This window comes from Simochromis diagramma, unplaced genomic scaffold (assembly GCF_900408965.1).
Source record: "Simochromis diagramma unplaced genomic scaffold, fSimDia1.1 OVJJ01000061.1, whole genome shotgun sequence".
Taxonomy (NCBI): Eukaryota; Metazoa; Chordata; class Actinopteri; order Cichliformes; family Cichlidae; genus Simochromis; species Simochromis diagramma.
This window is the reverse complement of record NW_024386945.1, coordinates 3,110,814-3,129,465: the sequence shown is the minus strand read 5'-3', so window position 1 is coordinate 3,129,465 and position 18,652 is coordinate 3,110,814. Positions and strand designations below refer to the sequence as shown.

The 18,652-nt window shown below is 42.0% G+C and overlaps 1 protein-coding gene across 1 annotated transcript in view; it reads left to right on the top strand.

Moving 5' to 3' along the window:
* The window catches only part of itga5 (integrin, alpha 5 (fibronectin receptor, alpha polypeptide)), a 32,650-nt gene that overhangs the window by 10,116 nt on the left and 3,882 nt on the right, over positions 1 to 18,652 (top strand). The window contains exons 3-26 of the mRNA XM_040037969.1: positions 2,762 to 2,862; positions 3,417 to 3,540; positions 3,702 to 3,763; positions 3,862 to 3,907; positions 4,023 to 4,148; positions 4,235 to 4,279; positions 4,518 to 4,561; positions 4,776 to 4,832; positions 5,450 to 5,502; positions 5,590 to 5,795; positions 6,645 to 6,836; positions 6,929 to 6,974; positions 7,245 to 7,358; positions 8,695 to 8,750; positions 9,155 to 9,312; positions 9,503 to 9,640; positions 11,969 to 12,036; positions 13,450 to 13,600; positions 13,706 to 13,798; positions 14,356 to 14,435; positions 14,586 to 14,666; positions 14,769 to 14,874; positions 15,177 to 15,335; positions 15,929 to 16,036. Coding sequence (XP_039893903.1) covers positions 2,762 to 2,862; positions 3,417 to 3,540; positions 3,702 to 3,763; positions 3,862 to 3,907; positions 4,023 to 4,148; positions 4,235 to 4,279; positions 4,518 to 4,561; positions 4,776 to 4,832; positions 5,450 to 5,502; positions 5,590 to 5,795; positions 6,645 to 6,836; positions 6,929 to 6,974; positions 7,245 to 7,358; positions 8,695 to 8,750; positions 9,155 to 9,312; positions 9,503 to 9,640; positions 11,969 to 12,036; positions 13,450 to 13,600; positions 13,706 to 13,798; positions 14,356 to 14,435; positions 14,586 to 14,666; positions 14,769 to 14,874; positions 15,177 to 15,335; positions 15,929 to 16,036 — 2,414 coding nt within the window. The remainder of the gene's footprint in view (positions 1 to 2,761; positions 2,863 to 3,416; positions 3,541 to 3,701; positions 3,764 to 3,861; positions 3,908 to 4,022; positions 4,149 to 4,234; positions 4,280 to 4,517; positions 4,562 to 4,775; positions 4,833 to 5,449; positions 5,503 to 5,589; positions 5,796 to 6,644; positions 6,837 to 6,928; positions 6,975 to 7,244; positions 7,359 to 8,694; positions 8,751 to 9,154; positions 9,313 to 9,502; positions 9,641 to 11,968; positions 12,037 to 13,449; positions 13,601 to 13,705; positions 13,799 to 14,355; positions 14,436 to 14,585; positions 14,667 to 14,768; positions 14,875 to 15,176; positions 15,336 to 15,928; positions 16,037 to 18,652) is intronic.

The following is an 18,652-nucleotide window of genomic DNA, read 5'->3' as shown; positions in this document are numbered from 1 at the left end:
TTGACAAAGTGGAGAAATATTCCACTGCATGTTTCACAAGCCCCTTTTCCCCCCTATTGGACGCCACTGCTTGGTACCCTTTGCTCCACTATTTTAGCACTGCTTTTCTTGCAACATAAAATGTGTCGTGCAGCCATGGATGCTGGCTAAAGGCCACGCGGAGTGATATCATGCACATTCAATGAGCCCTCACGGTCAAGGTTAGTCTCCTGGGCTGCCAGAGTCCTTCATATTTTGAAAATGCTTTGAAAGAGCAGATTAGAGTGCCAGTGCCAGCCCTCACATCTGGATCAGAGTAAAACTGCAGTGCTGTGGAGGAACGCTTAGTCCATGAACATCTGCATGCAAATATGGCTATGACAAGCAGCTGTTACATGAATGACATTTACTGCTGCAATTCATTTACTGCAGCTTTGCCTGTATTTTCTTTGCCAATCATGATAGTAAAGACTAGTGCAATAAAAAAAGACATTTAGTGATTTTTTTTTTCTTTTCCCCCAATTTATTCAGTATGAATAATAAAGAAAATGGCTCTAGAGTGTCTTGTATATTCTTGAAACAAAGTGGTGTCAGAGGTCGCCTGTTTCTTGGTGTTTTTGAGCTCTGACCCAGAGGCCACAGAACCTCTTAATTAGCCTAACTAATTGGGTCAAAGTGGCCAGAGACTCCCTCCTATCCACTTCCTCTGCCACTGAGATAAGAGCCTGTCTATTTGAGAGGACACATACAGGATGGGAGGCAGGGAACGAGAGAAAAGAGGAAAGGCCAAGAAACCAGAGACCAGCTCTCTTCTGTCCCCCTCTCGTCTCCTGCTGTCAGTACTCCCACAGGGGCAGCTGATGTGATGAGTGAATTTGGCCATTTGTCTTCTACCTCACTGACACACAGCAAAACACATACACACTTAAAACGAGAGGGTCTGACCACACTAATGGCTCTCCACTCACCCACAGTTCAAAGTAGACAGTGAGTCTGTATGCACTCCAGACCTTCACTGCCCCTCTGCTCCCTGGAGAGACTGGCACCACATCACATCAGCACACCGTGCTATCCAGCCTCCCAGGGGGACTTTGGTCGGATCACATCTTGTTGTGGGTCCTTCTCTGGATTTCCCTTTATCTCCCCTGTGAATCTCCTCTATTTTCATCTTAAAGGAATTCCACATGATTACAGCTGGCTGCCTTCCGTCGCCTCACAGACAACAAAAAGAGCTTTTCATCATTCATTATAGTGACACAGAGCCATGGCTACCACATAAAGACTTTGCTAACCTTGTTTGGGTCCTTACTATGAGGTGCTTCCTTTCTGTCACCCTGCAAGATAACCTGAGCATAGTTAGACAGTATGAATTACAAGACCACCTTTTTGAATGCTACTCTTGGTTATCTTGGGAAGTTAACGCAAACCAACACAGATGTTGGTCAGTCTTAAACTTCACCTGGCCGATTAGCATTTGCCTTGACCAAACAAACCCTTCTGTTATGAAAATGTTAAAAAAAACATACCATGCAGCTAAGGCAGATTAGTTAAAGCAACAAGGAGCTGTTTGAAGTACTGGTTGGGGTTTTGCCCATGCAGCAAAAGCACTTCTTATCACTCTTTTGAACACTTGAATCATAGCAGCCTGCTGCTCGCCCATGATGAATACTGTTAGCACGAAAGCCCCAGAGATGGAGATTAAACAGAAATACATTTGGGTTATTAAAAAACTATATTCTCTCTGCTTACTGCTTGGGTGATGGGAGGCATCACTCCCTGGAAACAGATGGGAGAAGGGGCTGTGCAGTTGAGGAGCCTTGTGGTGAGATAGTGAAAGAAAAATGAATAGGAAAATAGTGATAATGTTGAAACTGACAACAGAGAAGGGGAGAGTGAAGTGGGTGCCTAAATAGAGATGAGTGAGAAGCTGCTGTGAGGAAGCGAGGCCGGAGTGTGTTTTCCTTGGACCCCAGCCCCTTTGCTGTTTCCACAAAGACATGGTGCAGGCCTTCATCCTCAGCTCCAGGCTGCCTAGTTGGCTTGAAAGAAAGACTAGAGGAAGACAGGCATGGACAGAGTGAATATAATACACAATTCCTTCCTCACATCCACATGGGTCTTGATCTTTCCCAGTATCTCCCAGTTCTGTTTGACAGACACTAGCTCTGTTCTTTAGAAAGACACCTGTGGTTGCAGAAGTCTGAGTGAATGGGGATTATGAGTGAAGGACTCGTGGAATGGCTGATCTTATACGCACTTCCCCTTACAGATGTCAGCTCCTACACTCATATGAGCGATATGTGTCTTCCTTGCATAATCAATTAGTTCGGATTTCGTTCTTTATTGCAGCACAGATGTAGCATCTGTTTTCCAATAAAGTTGTGTTTAAACCGGACTGCCCAGACCATCTGTCGCATCACCTGCTGCTGTCAGAGCACTAAAGTGGGAGATCAGTGATACTGTCCAGGTGGTCAAACAGGGCAAAGGGTCAGCAGGGTTAAGCCACACCAGTCCAGTCCAAACCTGGCAAAAGCTAACACAACTACTATCTGTAGAACAGTGGCCTAGTAGGAAATAACATTCTTTTCAAGTTTAACCATCTCTGTATGAAGAAAGTGTAACATAATGCATGTTGTCTGCCAGTTTTTACAGATGTTTCCAAGAATCTGGAAGGGAGGGGCAGGCAGCGTTATGATGCTTGAGGTCCAGCTGAAGGAATGCATGTGTTATCATGCTGCTATAACTCAAATTCTTTTCTCTCTCTCTTCCTTTATTTCCCCAGGGGATCGCAATGTCTTGCTCAATGACACAAATTACCAAGCTGATTTCAAATCCCACCAATGGTTTGGTGCCACTGTCCGGTCTCATGGTGACACAATTCTGGTAAGGTAGCCTTCGAAGAGATGCATTTAAAATGATAGAATCTTCCTTAAGGGATGAAAACCTCAGCTGTTGCTTTCTGCTGTTAAGATCAGGAATTTCAGACTAGCCTGATGGCCTGATATACGACTGTGAGAAACTTTTTACTTGAGTGATGACTCACTCTCTTGGCTGGGTGATTGCACATATCCTGTGTTAGTTAGAAGTTAGGAGAAGTGGCTAGATTATTGCCCATTAAGTTGTTGTCATTCAGGTCCAATTTTCACCCCTAGTCTCAACTCACTGTACTCACAGCCACACACATACACCATGTGACATCAAAGTTTAGCTGCCTGTTGTTTGGTCTGATTGTACGGCTTGTGACCTGGGTTGAGTTACATGGTTACCCCCACACGAGACACTCCACTGACCTCAGCTTGAGACCCATTCTGAGTTCAACGGGGGGGTGTGTTTCACAACTGGAAAAACATCTCCCACCTAATGGCTCACCCTGTTCATCAACACACTGTTAATCCTCCACTTTTCTTACTTGTCAATCCCACTCCTGTGAACTGCAGGCTTGTGCCCCACTTTACTCATGGAGAACTAAGGAGGATATTCCCCATTCTGATGCTACAGGAAGCTGCTACCTCTCTGTCGAAAACTTCACCAACTTTGTGGAGTATGCTCCTTGTCGTACAGGTAATCATCACCTCTCTTCAAATCTTATCGGCATGGATGCTTTAATATAACAGGATAACACCGATGGTTGTTTCCTGGATGGTTTCTGGATATCATTTGTTGATGCTTCACTTATTCTGACAGTAAGTCCTTCATGATACACCGCTCCTTTTGTCCTTCAGAAATCAGTGGTCCATCAGGACAAGGTTACTGCCAGGGAGGATTCAGTGCCGACTTTACAAAGGTAAATGTACATTTTCTGTCAGTGAACCAACACAGGGTTTCTTGAATAGTTGTATTTTTTCCCACTGAGGTAATTCACAGGTGTTATTTTTTTTTTAGGATGGCAAAGTGGTGCTGGGAGGACCAGGTAGTTATTTCTGGCAAGGTATGTAGGACCTGCATCAATCAAAAGTCAAAAACAAAAAACACACACACACGCACAGAAATCTCAGTATGTCTTTCCAAGTTTCTTTCTTATCATTATCTTTATCTTATTTTAGGTCAAGTGATCTCTGCAGCTAAGGAGGACATTATCAGAGCATACTATCCAGGCTATTTTATTCAGGCGGTGAGTGGCCAGATCCAGACCAAACAGGCCCATTCTTTGAAAGATGACAGCTATCAAGGTAAGCTAATTAAAACTTTATAAATTTTGCTAAATCACATGTCGTCATGTACCTGCCACGAAAGCTAATTTTTCTGTTTCCTACAGGCTACTCTGTTGCAGCTGGGGAATTTAGTGGTGATGGGGTAGAAGGTAAGTCAACAAATCAGGTAGCAGACACTGCCAGCATTAGGTGAGGTTGACAAATAGTGAAACACTTAAAGACATTTACAGAGCAACATGAATGTTACAGTTGTAGTAAGATAAACATAAATCATTTACAATATTTTACATAATTATTGAGCTGGAAATGTCTTTAGTAAATTCTGTAATCCTCTGACTGGGCTTTAACCGTATTTTTCCCACTTTAAATCTTTGCTTTGTCTCACAGATTTTGTTGCTGGGGTTCCAAAAGGACACATGCTTTATGGTTCGGTAAGATCGCTTAATCATCACTCTCATTTTGGCTTTCATTTAAGCGCTTTTAGAATGGGAAGCCTGGGATTTATACTTGGGAATGATACAAGAAAGAAAACAACTTTAGCGATATTGTCACAGTGGGGATTATTTTTGCAGTGAATTCCTTTCCATGGATCGTGCTTATATTAGACCCTATAAAAGTTCACCATATGTGCTTGCTGTGTTGCAGGTGTCTATTCTGAACGGTACAGATCTGACAAACATGACTGAGTACACTGGAGAGCAGGTGAGTCCAAAAACTCCCACCTGAGCCAACTACAGAAAGTTCTGTAATGCTCCACTTCCTCTGTGTTTTTATTGCTCAGCTCCCATGAGAGCTCTTAATTTGCTGATTCATAGTAAGCATAAATAATTTCCTCTACTGCAAACTACAATAGAGACAAAAATCTAGCAAACACAATACTGCAAATCTCAGTTCTTGGGGGGGAAAGTGCAGTTGCAATTTGTGCAAATGGTTCTGGGAATAGAAAAGCAATCAACTTATTTCAACACTGGTGATTGACTCAGCTGAACAAACATAATCACAAGCGAATTTGCATACACTCCAGCGAGACTGCTTTTGCAGTGCTTTGTAGACTGAAAATCGTGACAGAAACTGAACAAGAAATGGAACCGACAGGCCTTCACTGGACCCAACCTGTAAAACCCATCAAGCCTTTGTGATTTCTTGAGTCTTTATGATTTTTTTTTTTTGTTCTAGTAACAGAGAAAACACGCCTGAAGTTTAGTTTAACAGTGTGAGGGTTTGGGATTTTGGACTGCTTAAATTGTAATCATGTCTTCTGTTGATGTGATGTTTAAAGTCATGGAAACACCTTTTCTTTTTTCTTTTTTTTTTAATAGATGGGCTCATATTTTGGGTATGCAGTGGCCACAACTGACATTAACAGTGATGGGTGAGTAGTAGCTGTCTGTCTTTCTTTATTTTATTTTTCAGTGTATCTTTTTTTTTCTTTTTTGTGATGTTCCTGTTTTGTCTGCAGGATGGTTGACCTGCTGGTGGGAGCTCCCATGCTCATGGTCCGAAGCTCTCATGGACGCCTGGAAGAGATGGGCCAAGTCTACGTTTATCTCCAGCGTAGCCCCTTGAAACTAGAGTCCCGCCTACCTCTAACAGGCACTCAGGTGTTTGGGAGATTTGGCAGCACCATTGCACCATTGGGAGATCTGAACTTGGATGGTTTCAATGGTAAGAATAGGGAATTATAATATGGTAGGACAGAAATTGGTAATGTGGGGAAATGATATATAAGGCAACAATTTAAAAGAAGGAAATTTAGTAACAATCTATTATGATGCTACTCTTTTCTCATTACACTTTGAGAATGCTTGTATGCTTTGTTATAATATCGAAGATTACGCTATAACACAATGACGCTCTGTAGAAATGTGCTTGCTTGAACCACTTATGGTCTCTAAAGAATGAAGCCGAATAGCTTTGGTGACTTCAACAATATTTATAGCCTACAATACATTTCACTTTATGAATGAACCAAACTAGAATACTAATAATGCTAAATCTAAAGACTGTTATGGATGGTAACTAAGTGTTTAGATAAAACAGTTATTGGTTATGAACTTTAAGTGTTGCTGCTTATGTCACAATGTAAGGCATATAGTCAATAAATGATATAGTATATACAATGATGAGTATGTTAAGTGATCTTGGTATAAGAGGATGAACATGAGAGCTGATCAGCTAGGATTCAGTTTTAGCTTTAATCACAGAAATGGACCGGAAGTTTCATTCCTACATAACTGGAGATTATGTAGATCACACAGAGCATCATCGCATAGGTTGACTTCTAAATACCCCTGTGTCCTTATGTCAAAGAAAAAAAGTTTTGCTTCTTTGTGCAATTTCAAAACATTAGCAACACTTTGTAGAGCAAGGAAATCTACATAGGCTATTTAAGTAAATCATGCATATTAATTTTGTAGTGAAAAACAGCTGAAACTGTAAATAAAGTGCTCTGGGATTTTAGTTTCTTTCTCTAAATCTCAACGGTAATATAAGTTAATTTTTTCCCCCTGCAAGATGTGGCTATCAGCTGTCCATTTGGAGGAGAAGATCAGCAGGGACTGGTTTATATTTACAATGGATACTCAGAAGGACTCAGACAAAAGCCATCTCAGGTGATTAGGGGGCAGTGGGCTGCAGGGACTATTCCTGCTAGCTTTGGATTTGCCCTCAGAGGTGCTAAGGACCTGGACATGAACGGATACCCAGGTAAGTGAGGATGAAATTTGTAATGAGCATCATTAACGGTTTATTTATTTATTTTGTGTGTGTGTTTAATTTATCTTTCTTAATTTCCTCAGATCTCATTGTTGGAGCTTTTGGTATTAATAAGGCTATTCTATATAGGTATGTTTTATTTTTATGTATGTTTTTGCTTGATTGAAAAGTCAAATTCCAAAATTAAGTCTGGGGGAAAAAAGCATGGCTGTGTTCGTCTGCCTGGTGTGCCAAGATAAATGTTTGGTCACTCTACAGATATAGTGTAAGAACAAAACAAAAGGAAAGACAGAGAAATAGAGTTTCCAAAATCTGAAGCTAATCTATGAAGCACTTAAAGTGGAAACTGTAATATCTGATGACTGTGTCTTCAATCAGCATTCTTGTTGTTGCCTACAGATCCCGGCCGATAGTCAACACCAGTGCCTCGCTGACAGTTTCCCCCACCATGATTAATCCTGAGGAGAAGAACTGCATTCTCACCACTGGAAACTCCAGCATTCCCGTTTCCTGGTGAGTATTCAGACGGTCCAGAATTACAGAACACTCTGTTTCCTGCAGCTCTTCACTTTTGGTATTTATTTGACCCAACTGCAGAGACATGGGCTTCCCCATTTCCCCCGTGCATAAACATTTCTATCATAATAGGAAGTTTTGATAAAGAATATCCTTTACACAGTGATGGTATTCTGAGGACTGCTCTTATCTGACCTATTTTCAGAGTGTCTTCATATAACACACTTTATTTTGTGGAGTGGAGAGAGAAAAAAAGTTGAATAGAAGCATTGTTTGCAGTTTTCAGCCTGATCTAACTGTGCAAAGTATCCAGCTCCAAAAAAAAAAGAAAAACCCTAGAGGAAGGAGACCACGGTAGCTTGCTGCTCGACACGGTTGACACTGTGCTCCTGTTTCGGCTTCCCCCCCCCTTCTCTACACGCTGATCCATAAAGGAAACTGTTGTATACACATATGTCTTGATTGTGCTACGTTGCCTGGTGATGGGGAGATTTTGGTGATCGGGGGGAGGAGAGCAGAGGAAATAATGGGAGGGGAGGGGCTGGAAGGTTTTTGCAGTTGCTTTGAATGAGATATTGTTTGGTGGTGGAACACAGCTGGGAAACATCAGGACACGTAGACTCCCGTGAGCGTGCGCACACAGTTGTGCCGAAAAGGGCAGACACAGGAGCATTCATATGAAGTTACTGCTACTCTTCAAAAGGAGGCTTTGCACTTTCTCTGTCTTTTGCTCTCATTTTTCACCTCTCTTCCTGTTACTTTGCTTTTTTTTTCGGTAAAGCCCATCCGTCTTTCTTTTCTCTTTTGCATTATTTTTTTTTCTGTGACTCTTTCAAGGGGTTACTAGTGATAGGGGTTGGGGGTTTTGGGGTTGCAGACTTGGACAGCGGCGGCATGTTGTGTGGCTGATGTCATGGGAGAGAGCTACAGGCTTATATAGACAGCCACTCACTGGTCAGCACTGAAACCTGAGTCGTTGCTCAATTTCACCCTTCTTAACTCTGCTATTTCTTTGTGTGTGGGGAGGGCTGCGGGTGGAAAGCGGAGACACACTGATTTATCAGCCTGGCCGGCAAAAGTAGTTTTATGCCAGCCTATCTCCAAACATGTGTGTTTTTTGTCATAATATTCGCTGAAAGCTCAGTGTGCTCCACGCCTTGTAATGTGAACCATGTAATGAGCTGACACACACAAAAAAAGTCACCCATGAGAAAAGGCGAGAGAACAAGGGAGGGCATGTGAGGTGTCTTATGTGTACAGTATTTACACAGAGTCTCTGCCATTAATGGATATGCTTCTCTCATCATGTCCTTGTCCTTTCTTCCCAAAACAGTGTCAACCTGAGTTTCTGCATATCTGCTGATGGGAAGCACCTTCCAAAGAACTTAGGTGAGCCAATTTTCCACATCTGCATTTTATTACAAGCAGGGAAACTGTCAAATAGCCACCAGTGGTAATGTTTTAAATCCATAACAGTCTGTAGGTTAAAGTGTTTTGGCAGCTAATGCAGATTTTCAGACTTTGTTATGACAAAAAGGGAGTGCAGCATGCCAAATGTCCTTTGTGATCCACCTTGAGTGATCTAACCTCTTCTGTCCTCAACATTTTTCCTCGTTACCTCTTAGTTATCATCTCTTATTAGTCCCCCTCAGTACACAACAGCTCTATGTGCCATTGACTATGTTGTGTGTATTTCAGAGTATTTACGGAGGTCCTTTTCAGACCTGTCACTTTGTGACTCTAGAACATTCATCACACCATGAATGGTCATTTGTGTGTGTTATGCGTTCCAGATTTCCAGGTGGAGGTGCAGCTTGATAGTCATAAACACAAGCAGAAAGGTGCAGTGAAGAGGGCTCTGTTCTTGGATTCCCAGCAGCCTTTGCTCCCAATGACTGTGAGGCTGAACCACGGAGAGCGAGTGTGCCAGAATAAAAGAATCTACCTAAGAGTAAGTCCTCTCTTTCTCTAACAAAAAATGACATTTAAGCCTGTGGAATGCTTAGAATCATTATTGAAAAACTGCATATAAGTGAAGTGTAACTAATAGCTGTAGTCATTTTATAGTTGTGTTTCTGTGTCACTTTTGAACAGCCAAATTGCACGGTGGTATGACACAAAATGTGTTTTTCTCACTGTAGGATGAGAAGGAGTTCAGAGATAAACTCTCCTCTATTTATGTGGCCTTGAACTTCAGCTTGGACCCAAAAGCTGCAGCTGACTCCCACGGCCTGTGGCCCATCCTCAACTATCAGACCACACACGTAATTGAGCAAAAGGTAATTTGACGTGAACTACACTTCTATCAGCTAGGTTAATTAACCCGGGTATCTACAGAGCTGTTTAAATTATTATATAGTAAGTTCACTAATAATCTGCATGTGCGACTGAGATTCCTTCAACTCATTCTCTCTGATCTCTCGATTGCACTTTCCGCCATCATTCAGTAATCACTGGCCAACTCCTTACTGACTCTTCTGTTCATGATGAAAGTGTGAATCTTTTCTTTGTCGGCTGGGAAGAGATCCAGGGTGTCTGGAAAGTTGTTTTCAAAATGAAAATGTGAGACACATGTACAGTGGCGTGTTTCCTTGTCCCAGCAGGAGTAGCTCTTGGCCTGCTTAGCTACTGAGGTGAGTGTTTTCAGAGCTGCAGGCACAGAAGGATGGTCAATATTTCAGGGAGGGGCACGGACAGAATGTTGGCCCCTCTGGTTGAAGTGTCTCAGCATTTCTACATGAAGGCATCTTTTCAGCTGTGGCACAGCACGCACCATATGTTTAATTCAGCAACAGCCACCAGATTGGAGCATTAGGGGAATAGCAATCAGTCTAGTTTGATCTCCATCTCTTTCTTTTTCGTTCTCTACCCTTGTGAGTTTCTCTTTTTTCCTTTTGGACCTTGTCACTGCTGTTTTTCTTTCCTAAATATCAAAGCTTTTGGGCCTCCAACAGATGTGGTCTACTGCTGTACCAAGACCTTGAGACAAGCCTGAGAGAAAGAATTAGCCATAAACCTGAATCCGTTCTTTGAATGTATAAAAGCAGAGTAGGAGTGGTGTCAGACTGCCAACAAATTTAATTAATTTTGCTTTACTCTGTATGAATATAACGGTATACAAACAGAGTATGGTGACTATTATATCACAGCCTTGGCCTAGAATAGATACATGATGCCCTCTTGATTTCCACACATGCTTTGAGAATGTGTGGCAGGCGATATAACAGTTCATAGACTCTGCCAAGTTCGTACTCTCTCAAAGCTGGAGTGCGAATGAAAGGCAGCTGATGCGCAGAGCGCAGTCTCACTCTCTCACCCTAACATTTTCCACATGTATCTGTGAAGATTTGTGGCATTATGATGGATCTATTAATTGCTATCGCATCGCTCGTCTTGCACATAGCATGCATTTGTATGCATGCCAGTAAAGATTCAAGTTGCAGCCACCTTTGGAGAACTTGGAACCGGCTGAAATTGTGAATCAATGCCCTCCTTGTTCTTAAAACAAAGTCGTCTGACCAATTGAATATGATTTTGATTAATGTGCTCCAGTCATATTGCCAAGGTTGTGTTTTGTTTTTGCCAAATGATACTTGGACTCATTATGTCACATGCTGATGTCAGTGTTGATGTTGTTTAAGTACAGTAATGGTGGTACGAATGTTGTTTTCCTGCCCCAAACAGACATATGAGCTGGGGTGCACATGCGGCCAAGTTAGCATGGTGGTTACCATGGTGTGCATAATTAGAGCTCCTAGATGGTGTAATGACAAGGGGGGTTCTTGGCTCTCTTTAATCTTCTTCTCTATTTCTATTTATTGTCTTTATCATCATGAACATCATCACACTGTCATAGTCGCGGCGAGATGCAATTTAGCAATCCACAGGGCTTTCCCTGCCACACGTTCAGCGGTCATCCACTTATCCGGCAGTGTTTCTGCTCCTTTCTTGTCTTTCCCTCCACTGTAATCTCTGAACCATCCCTCCTGCTGTCAGGTCACCAGAGATATCTTATGTTTCAGCAAGTTCCTTTAGGCTGTAGGCTTCTCCCTTTACATTTGATCATGCTCCACAGTGGTGTAGTGTGTGGTGAAGGCGCGGTTTACCACATAGCGCTGTGATGTGGGACACTGGTTAAAGTTGGGAGCTGGCTGCTTTGTGCTCAGTATCTTCTTTTGTACGGGCTCTGATCTGCACCCTGTTTATAATCTCCCCCTGTTTTACATTGCAAACAGAAAGCACGTGCGTGCCGGGACAGCTGGCTCATCAGGCTGTCTGTTGCTGTCATGACCTCACTGAGGCAGTTATTGTCTCTGTGTTTTTAGCTGTCTGATGTGTAGTGATGATGTCTTGTAAATAAGAGGGGTTGCAGTCCAGGTGTGTGTGCATCTTGGGTGGTGGTCCAGAGACAGGTGGTGGAATATATTAGTCATACTGCATGTTGCATCTTGCTACACTCATCTTGTTCTCTTCCTTAAACAGATCTTGTGATTTATCTTGTGTACCTAATTCTCTTCACGTGTAGAATAAGTGTCACAACCTACTGTGTGATGTTGGCCTGCACCCCTATATTCAGACTTTTATCATCTTCAATTTGTATCTTCTAGGCACAGATTCTGTTGGACTGTGGAGAGGACAACATCTGTGTTCCTGACTTGAAGCTGGCAGTTAGCGGGTGAGTCTTTTTCCTTAGCTGTTGCTAAAAATCCCAGAGCATATAGGTTTTAGAAAATAGAATAAAGTTCAATGGATATTACACAGTGAACCCTGAACAGGATTACAAACACTGAAATTTTCACCTCCGCTATGCAAAAAGAGACCCTAAAGCATAAAAACAGCTGTTATTGTTGTTCTCTACTTTTTGTTTAATTTAACAAACCACAGTGTGAGTGTTAATAGCTACAATTTTGAAGTACAGTAGGGGCACCATTCGTTAAAAACAAAACAAAGCAGGAAATAGCTCAGCTCCACAGGTGCTGTGACAAACGCTAAAGGGGGAAAGACAGAAAAGATGAAAGGAATCTGTTTGCAAGAGGCCCAACCCTGTCTTCATCGCCATCCCCGCTACACTTTGATTCGAGAAATCTGTTAGCAGTTTTCTCTAAAATAACTGCCTCCCTGATACTCCCTGCTCTGCTCTGTCATTTTGATTTCACATTCCTATATTTATCTACCATCTGACCCCATTTTTCCCAATGTATAACTTATCTATTACATATGGAACAACCTGCTGGGATTCTGCTGCGCCCCATCCGATAGAAACCCAGACGCAGAAAGTGTGATTAGTGCAATTAAAATTATACTTTGTTGATTTTCGTCTGCTCTGCAGTAAATTATGGCAGCCTAATAGTTGTTGGAGGGGGTGATCAGATGGTCATGATTTAGTGGAATTTCAGAGAAAAATGTATCCAACATTTGTACGATGTTTTTTTTTTTTCTATTCCGCTGCCAAATCACATAACCTGTTAGACCAAGGGTCCCTCAGGGAAGTCTTAGGGTTTTGTGGTGTTTTCTAATTTTGAGGCTTTGTTTGCTTTAAAAAGTGCCATGTCAGTTAAAATCAGGCCCCAGCTGAATCTTTAGCCAGCAGAGGATCGGCTTTATAACTCGTCTCCCTTTTGCTGGCTCTTGCTTTTATGAGAATAGACTTTAATTAAAAGTGCCCTTGTAGCCCTTCTTGGGGAATTTCTCTTTGTGCCTAGCTTTGGAGGAAGGTGTAGGGAGTGAGAAAAAGCAATAAATGGGAGATGCTTTATAATTCTGCGCCTTTTGTATGTCTTTAATATCACATGGGGAAAAACATTATGTAAAGTGGGCTATTTTGAGATTAATCTAATTGTTGCATTTTTGCAGCCAGGTTCTAAATAAAATAGATCTTATAAGCACAGAGCATGCAGTTATATTAGTTTTATTAGAGCAATTTGCAATTTATTGCCTGTTCCACTGCCAGCAAATGGGAACAAAGAATGGCCTTGTTTACTTGGAAAACAACTTAATCCATGTTTATTTATGGAGGTATTTATCTAGTGACCCAACTAATCATTTGGGGGTTTCTTTATTTTGTATTTCTTTTTCCTTGGGTCCTCAGTGACAGGAAGGAAGTCTACCTTGGTGATGACAACTCACTGACCTTGACATTCAATGCCAGGAATGAGGGTGAGGGAGGGGCGTATGAAGCAGACCTGTATGTGGTGCTGCCCCCTGAAGCTGACTACATTGGCATTGCCCGCAATAATGAGGTGAATAGAAACAATCAAACTGACACCCTGATTTTGGGACTATTGGGACTTTAATCTTGATGATTTTCTTTCGATGTGGTTTGACCAGTCTGTCCTCTTTTCCAGACCTTGACCCAGCTGACTTGCAGCTATGAGACTGAGAACCAGACCCGATACCTCAGCTGTGATTTGGGGAACCCAATGAAGTCGGGCACCAATGTAGGAGCAATGTTGTCTTTTGGCTGTCTTTCTCTTTTAGCTCAGTGCTTAAGAAGTTTAAGTGTTGTGGCACAAACAAGGTTGTTTGTTTGCTTGTTTTGTTTACATAGGACATATAAATAGTATCTGAAATTTAATGTATCAGTTATCAGTTCATAGAAACTAAAAAAGGAAGTGATGCGATCTTCATTTTGGGTGTGGACAGCACAGGAAAAGTCAACGTGTGTCAGGAAAGGGTGTGGCAGGAAGTACAGGCTACATTTGTTCTATTGGTTCCCTTTTTTATTGATTGAGTCACAAGTCAGCATGCTTTTAATAGGTTTGCGGTGCAAGACAGTTGGCTACATGTTAACTCAAAGCGACAAAAAGACTTCTTTATTGTAAATGGATCTGAAATGACCGTTAATAATGTGCAGCACAGGAACAAGAAGTCACATTTTTGTGCTGCAACATGCTCAAGCAGTCAGTCAGTACTTTTAGATCCTTTCCTTTTCTCTGTTACTTGTAATGAGAAAAAATTCAGGGGATGTTAATATGTCTGAACTTCCTTTCCTTAGCTCTGGGCAGGCCTACGTTTCACAGTGCCGCGGCTGAAGGACACACACAAAACGATTCAGTTCGAGGCGCAAATCCGCAGGTACAATTTCATGTGATCACCAACACAGGAAAAAATAGCAAAAGTGTACACAATATCAACTACTTCTGATTTAATAGTACTGATTTTCACAACTCTCAAATGACATCAGCTAATCAGATCTTTTTTTTTTTCCATTCTCTGTTTCCACAGTAAAAATGAGAATAATTCCCATAGTGAGGTTGTAGCCTGCAAGCTGGAGGTGATTGTTAAGGCTGATGTCATTCTACAGGGGTGAGCTGAGTGTTAGAATTCCCCCATTCGTGCTTTTGTGACTTCATTAAATCCCTAGTGCCTCCCTACACATACTCTCATATCCCTCCTTCCCATTTTAAGTGTGTCTCGACCAGATAAGGTCTTCTTTCCGCCGGCCAACTGGAAACTGACCAAAAATTACAACGTGGAGGTGGACGTTGGGCCTGCCGTGGAACACATCTATGAGGTAATCGATGTTAGCTGTGCATGCTCAGTGGGGTTGAGCAGATTGGGTTGGAAAGCAGATATTATAGTTTAAAAAAAAAAAAGAAGGAGGAGGAAAACAGAGGAGGAAAACCAGATCACACGGTGGGATTTGCGCCAGTGCAGATCCATGGATTTGTAGATTAAAAAAAGTACACCAGATATTAATATTTCAGCATGGGAAAGAAACTGCTTGGAGAAACAAATGAAAAACTTAAGGGGACTCTTACAGTTTTTTTTAATGTTTGATATAGTAAAATGTTTCTTTTTCACTCCCTTTTCCAGCTTGTGAACAATGGCCCTAGTAGGATCAGCCACACCCTCCTTGAGCTGCGCTGCCCTTTCCGTGTCCAAGGTCAAACTCTCCTTTACCCTCTGGAGTTCTCCACTGAAGGCCCCATTAACTGCACAGCTGACAAAAACATGAACCACCGAAACCTTAAAGTGAGTGACATTCAGATGAACACCTCTCAGGGTCAAATGAGGCAAAGTCAGAGAGTGAAGATCTCCCATCATTTCCCTGTGTGATTCCCAACGGTTGGCCCACACCCACCTTCTCCACCCTGAATCTCGACTCCACCCAGGACACTTTCCCCACCACTGCTTTGAAGTTCAAACTCTTCCCTATGCTCAGCACAGCTTGATGAACCACCTCACCCAGCAACACACTCATTCATCTACAACACCCCCTCATACTAAGTTGTAACTTGGGGATTTTGTGGGCAAAACATTTTAGTGTGGTTGTTTGTGTTTACATGTGACGTTTGACAGATGTTGAGCAGAGCTGTGAGTGGTCATCTGTCTTAGCTGTGATCTAATGTTTTTCCCACCCCCTAGTGAATTGCTAAGTATGGTGTATTTCCATGGGAATCCATAAGGAGTAGAGCTCACATGCTTCTGATTAATGACAAAAAGCCTCAGGGTCATGCTAACATTAGGTCTTATATTGACAGAAAGGGTGGTGCACTTTTTTGCCTAGTGAGGTCAGTATCTGTGTTGTTCTAATGGGTGGCTGGTGTGTTTCTGTTTTCCTTTAGCTCCAGCGCTCATCCACCGAGTCACCTATTCTGGCGCTAAAGGGCCATGAGCATCGCCTCGAGAGGAGGGACGTCCACAAGAATCAGCTTGCTCATTTGACTAACCTGGTAAGGCACTTAGCGGGAAATTGTCACATTCTGTAAGAGCAACATGTTTTATGCATGAATGAACCCTGTCGGACAAAAAGGTGGAGTCTAGCAGTCGGGGACTGATTGTGATAGTGTCTTTAAAGCAAAGGAATGACAAGCTTTAGTTTGGAGTAAGTATGATGATGGAAGTAAATCCATTTTTGCACCACACATAAACTTATATTTGAAACTATAGATTTGATGCTTTTCTGTGTATAAATGCGACCCTGTTTTGGTGACACTGGCCCTGCTCCTACATGAAGCTCTGGGGACGGGAAATTAGGTTATGATGTCGTTAAAAGGGAGGGGTCAGAGGTTACAGGCTTGTCCCATTGTGGTGATTAACATTAAAGAGCCTTTAGTAGTGGTGGGGAAAAAGGCATGGGAGGCTTTTTGACTGTGATGCACTGCTTAGTTCACAGACTTGTCTCTAATTTTTGGCTCTGGGTGTTATAAGCCTGCTCAGCCCCCACACACTGGTCCTATTGATCCACCCAGCTGTAGGTAGCTGCTCTATCTCCCTCTGTCTGTGGATACCTGCCTCTACCAAAGAAGTCTTTGTCTCTGTGCCCGTTTCTCCTAACTGTGGTCGTTTATCAAGCATGTCCAATGACACTCTAGTATGAAGCAGCCCTTTCTCCTGTTTCTCTTGTGTCTGCACTTTTTCCTTATGCCTGAGAGAATAGACATCTCCATTCAGCACGAGTCTTGATCAGAGTGCGTTACTGTTTTGTGGTCAGAGAAGGTGAGATGGTGAGAATTATAGATGACCTGTTTAGTTTTTGAAGGACTGGGATTAACTGCACCAAAACTCAAAAGACTTCCAAATTACTTTGATTAGTTTAAAATGGCCTCACTTTCATTGTGTTGTGGGACATGCAACATTCAGTGGCACTGAATGGGGAGCTCTTTGAAGATAATAGTGGTAGATCTTATTGTTCTAGCACATGTAATACATTTGAAACCACTTTACAGACTTTTCTTCTTGCTAAAAGCAGGACTTCTTGGTTCAAAGATACCAGACGACTGGGGTTTTTCTGTGCATGTCCTCTTTGTGCTTGTGTGGGCTCTCTCTGGGCACTCCAGCTTCCTCCCACAGTCCAAAGACCTACATGTTAGGTTAATTGGTGACTCTAAATTGTCCGTAGATGTGAATGCCTGTTTCTCTGTGTTAGCCTTTCGAAGGACTGCAAGCCTGTCCAGGGTGTACCCCGGCTCTCGTCTTATGACAGCTGGGATAGGCTCCAGCCACCTTGCTACACTGAATTGGACAAGCTGCTAAGAAAATGGAAGGATGGAAAAATTTGTAGGCTAATAATGGCCGAGTGCTTTACACGTATGTTTAAGGCCTTTAAAACCTCATGGGTTTACCAAGTTGGGATACCTGGCAGATGTTTATCTTTATCAGGGGCTGAACCAAAGTCCTCTTTATTAACAATCTATTAACATACTGACTGTAGACGCGTATTAGTCTTAATTCTGTCCTTATTAATGATGAATGACTGCCATATTTATGAACCAGCAACGGTAACTGTCAGCTTCAAGATTAACTAATTATAAATCTAACATCAAGCATGTCATATATGAAAAAGGGCTTCCACGTATTTAATAGTTCTGTTATGTTTTACCTTACCAAATGCTCTCATTATCTTACTTGAAATATGGCTGCAGTTAACAGTAGTTTTACCTGATCAACACTCTGATCCAAAACCACCTAATTTATTATTAGCACCATTGAAGCGTAATTGTAAAACTTTACAGACCGCTTCCGTACAGTAGCTGTGTTTTCAAGCTCAACTGTCATTTTATTAAGGATCCATGCCTCCATGATCCAGCTCTTGACCACATAATCCTGCCAGTGAGGATATATGTGGGAACTGGGTCTGAGGCATCTTTGGCATTCAACCATGTGCATGTCATTTTCACAAACCTTTGAGGCCCTGCTGCCCTTGGGCATCAAGCATGACTACCGAACGGAAACAGACTGATATGCTCTCTGTCTGTCTGAATAATTATTAAGTCTGTCTAAGACTGAGCCTAAAGGAACTAGGCGGGTACCCTCTTCTCCTACTTTTGCCTTTCTCTGTGTAATAAGTAAACTAATGGGTTCCCGCAGGAAACCCGCCGAAACCTCTCAGTCTAGGGGTGGTCTGGCTACAGTACCTTTAAAACAGAGTGTGCACATGTTTTAAAATGTTAAATGTATCAAGCTGCACTACGGGGATCTAATTAAGATTGTGTACTCTACAGTCTTGAGAAAAATGGGCTGGTTTTAGTGGTTGGGCAATAATGTGGCGAGTGGTGCATGCTGCATTTTTACAGTCTCATGACATTCCTTCAATCTAATTCGAAGCAGGCGTGCAATAGGGATCATAACATTGGGTTCTTTGTTATATTTGTATATTTGTTCCACCGGCTTTTATTTATCTGTTCTGCTAGTTTTTAGATTTGCTTTAATAACTTCCACTTGAATTTAGGCTTTGTCATATTATTTAAGTTTAGTGGGAATACATTTTTTTTTTTTTTAGATGGTATTCTCGCACAAAATGGCTTGAAATGTATTTAACATCGCAAACCGCATCATAATGATGGCAT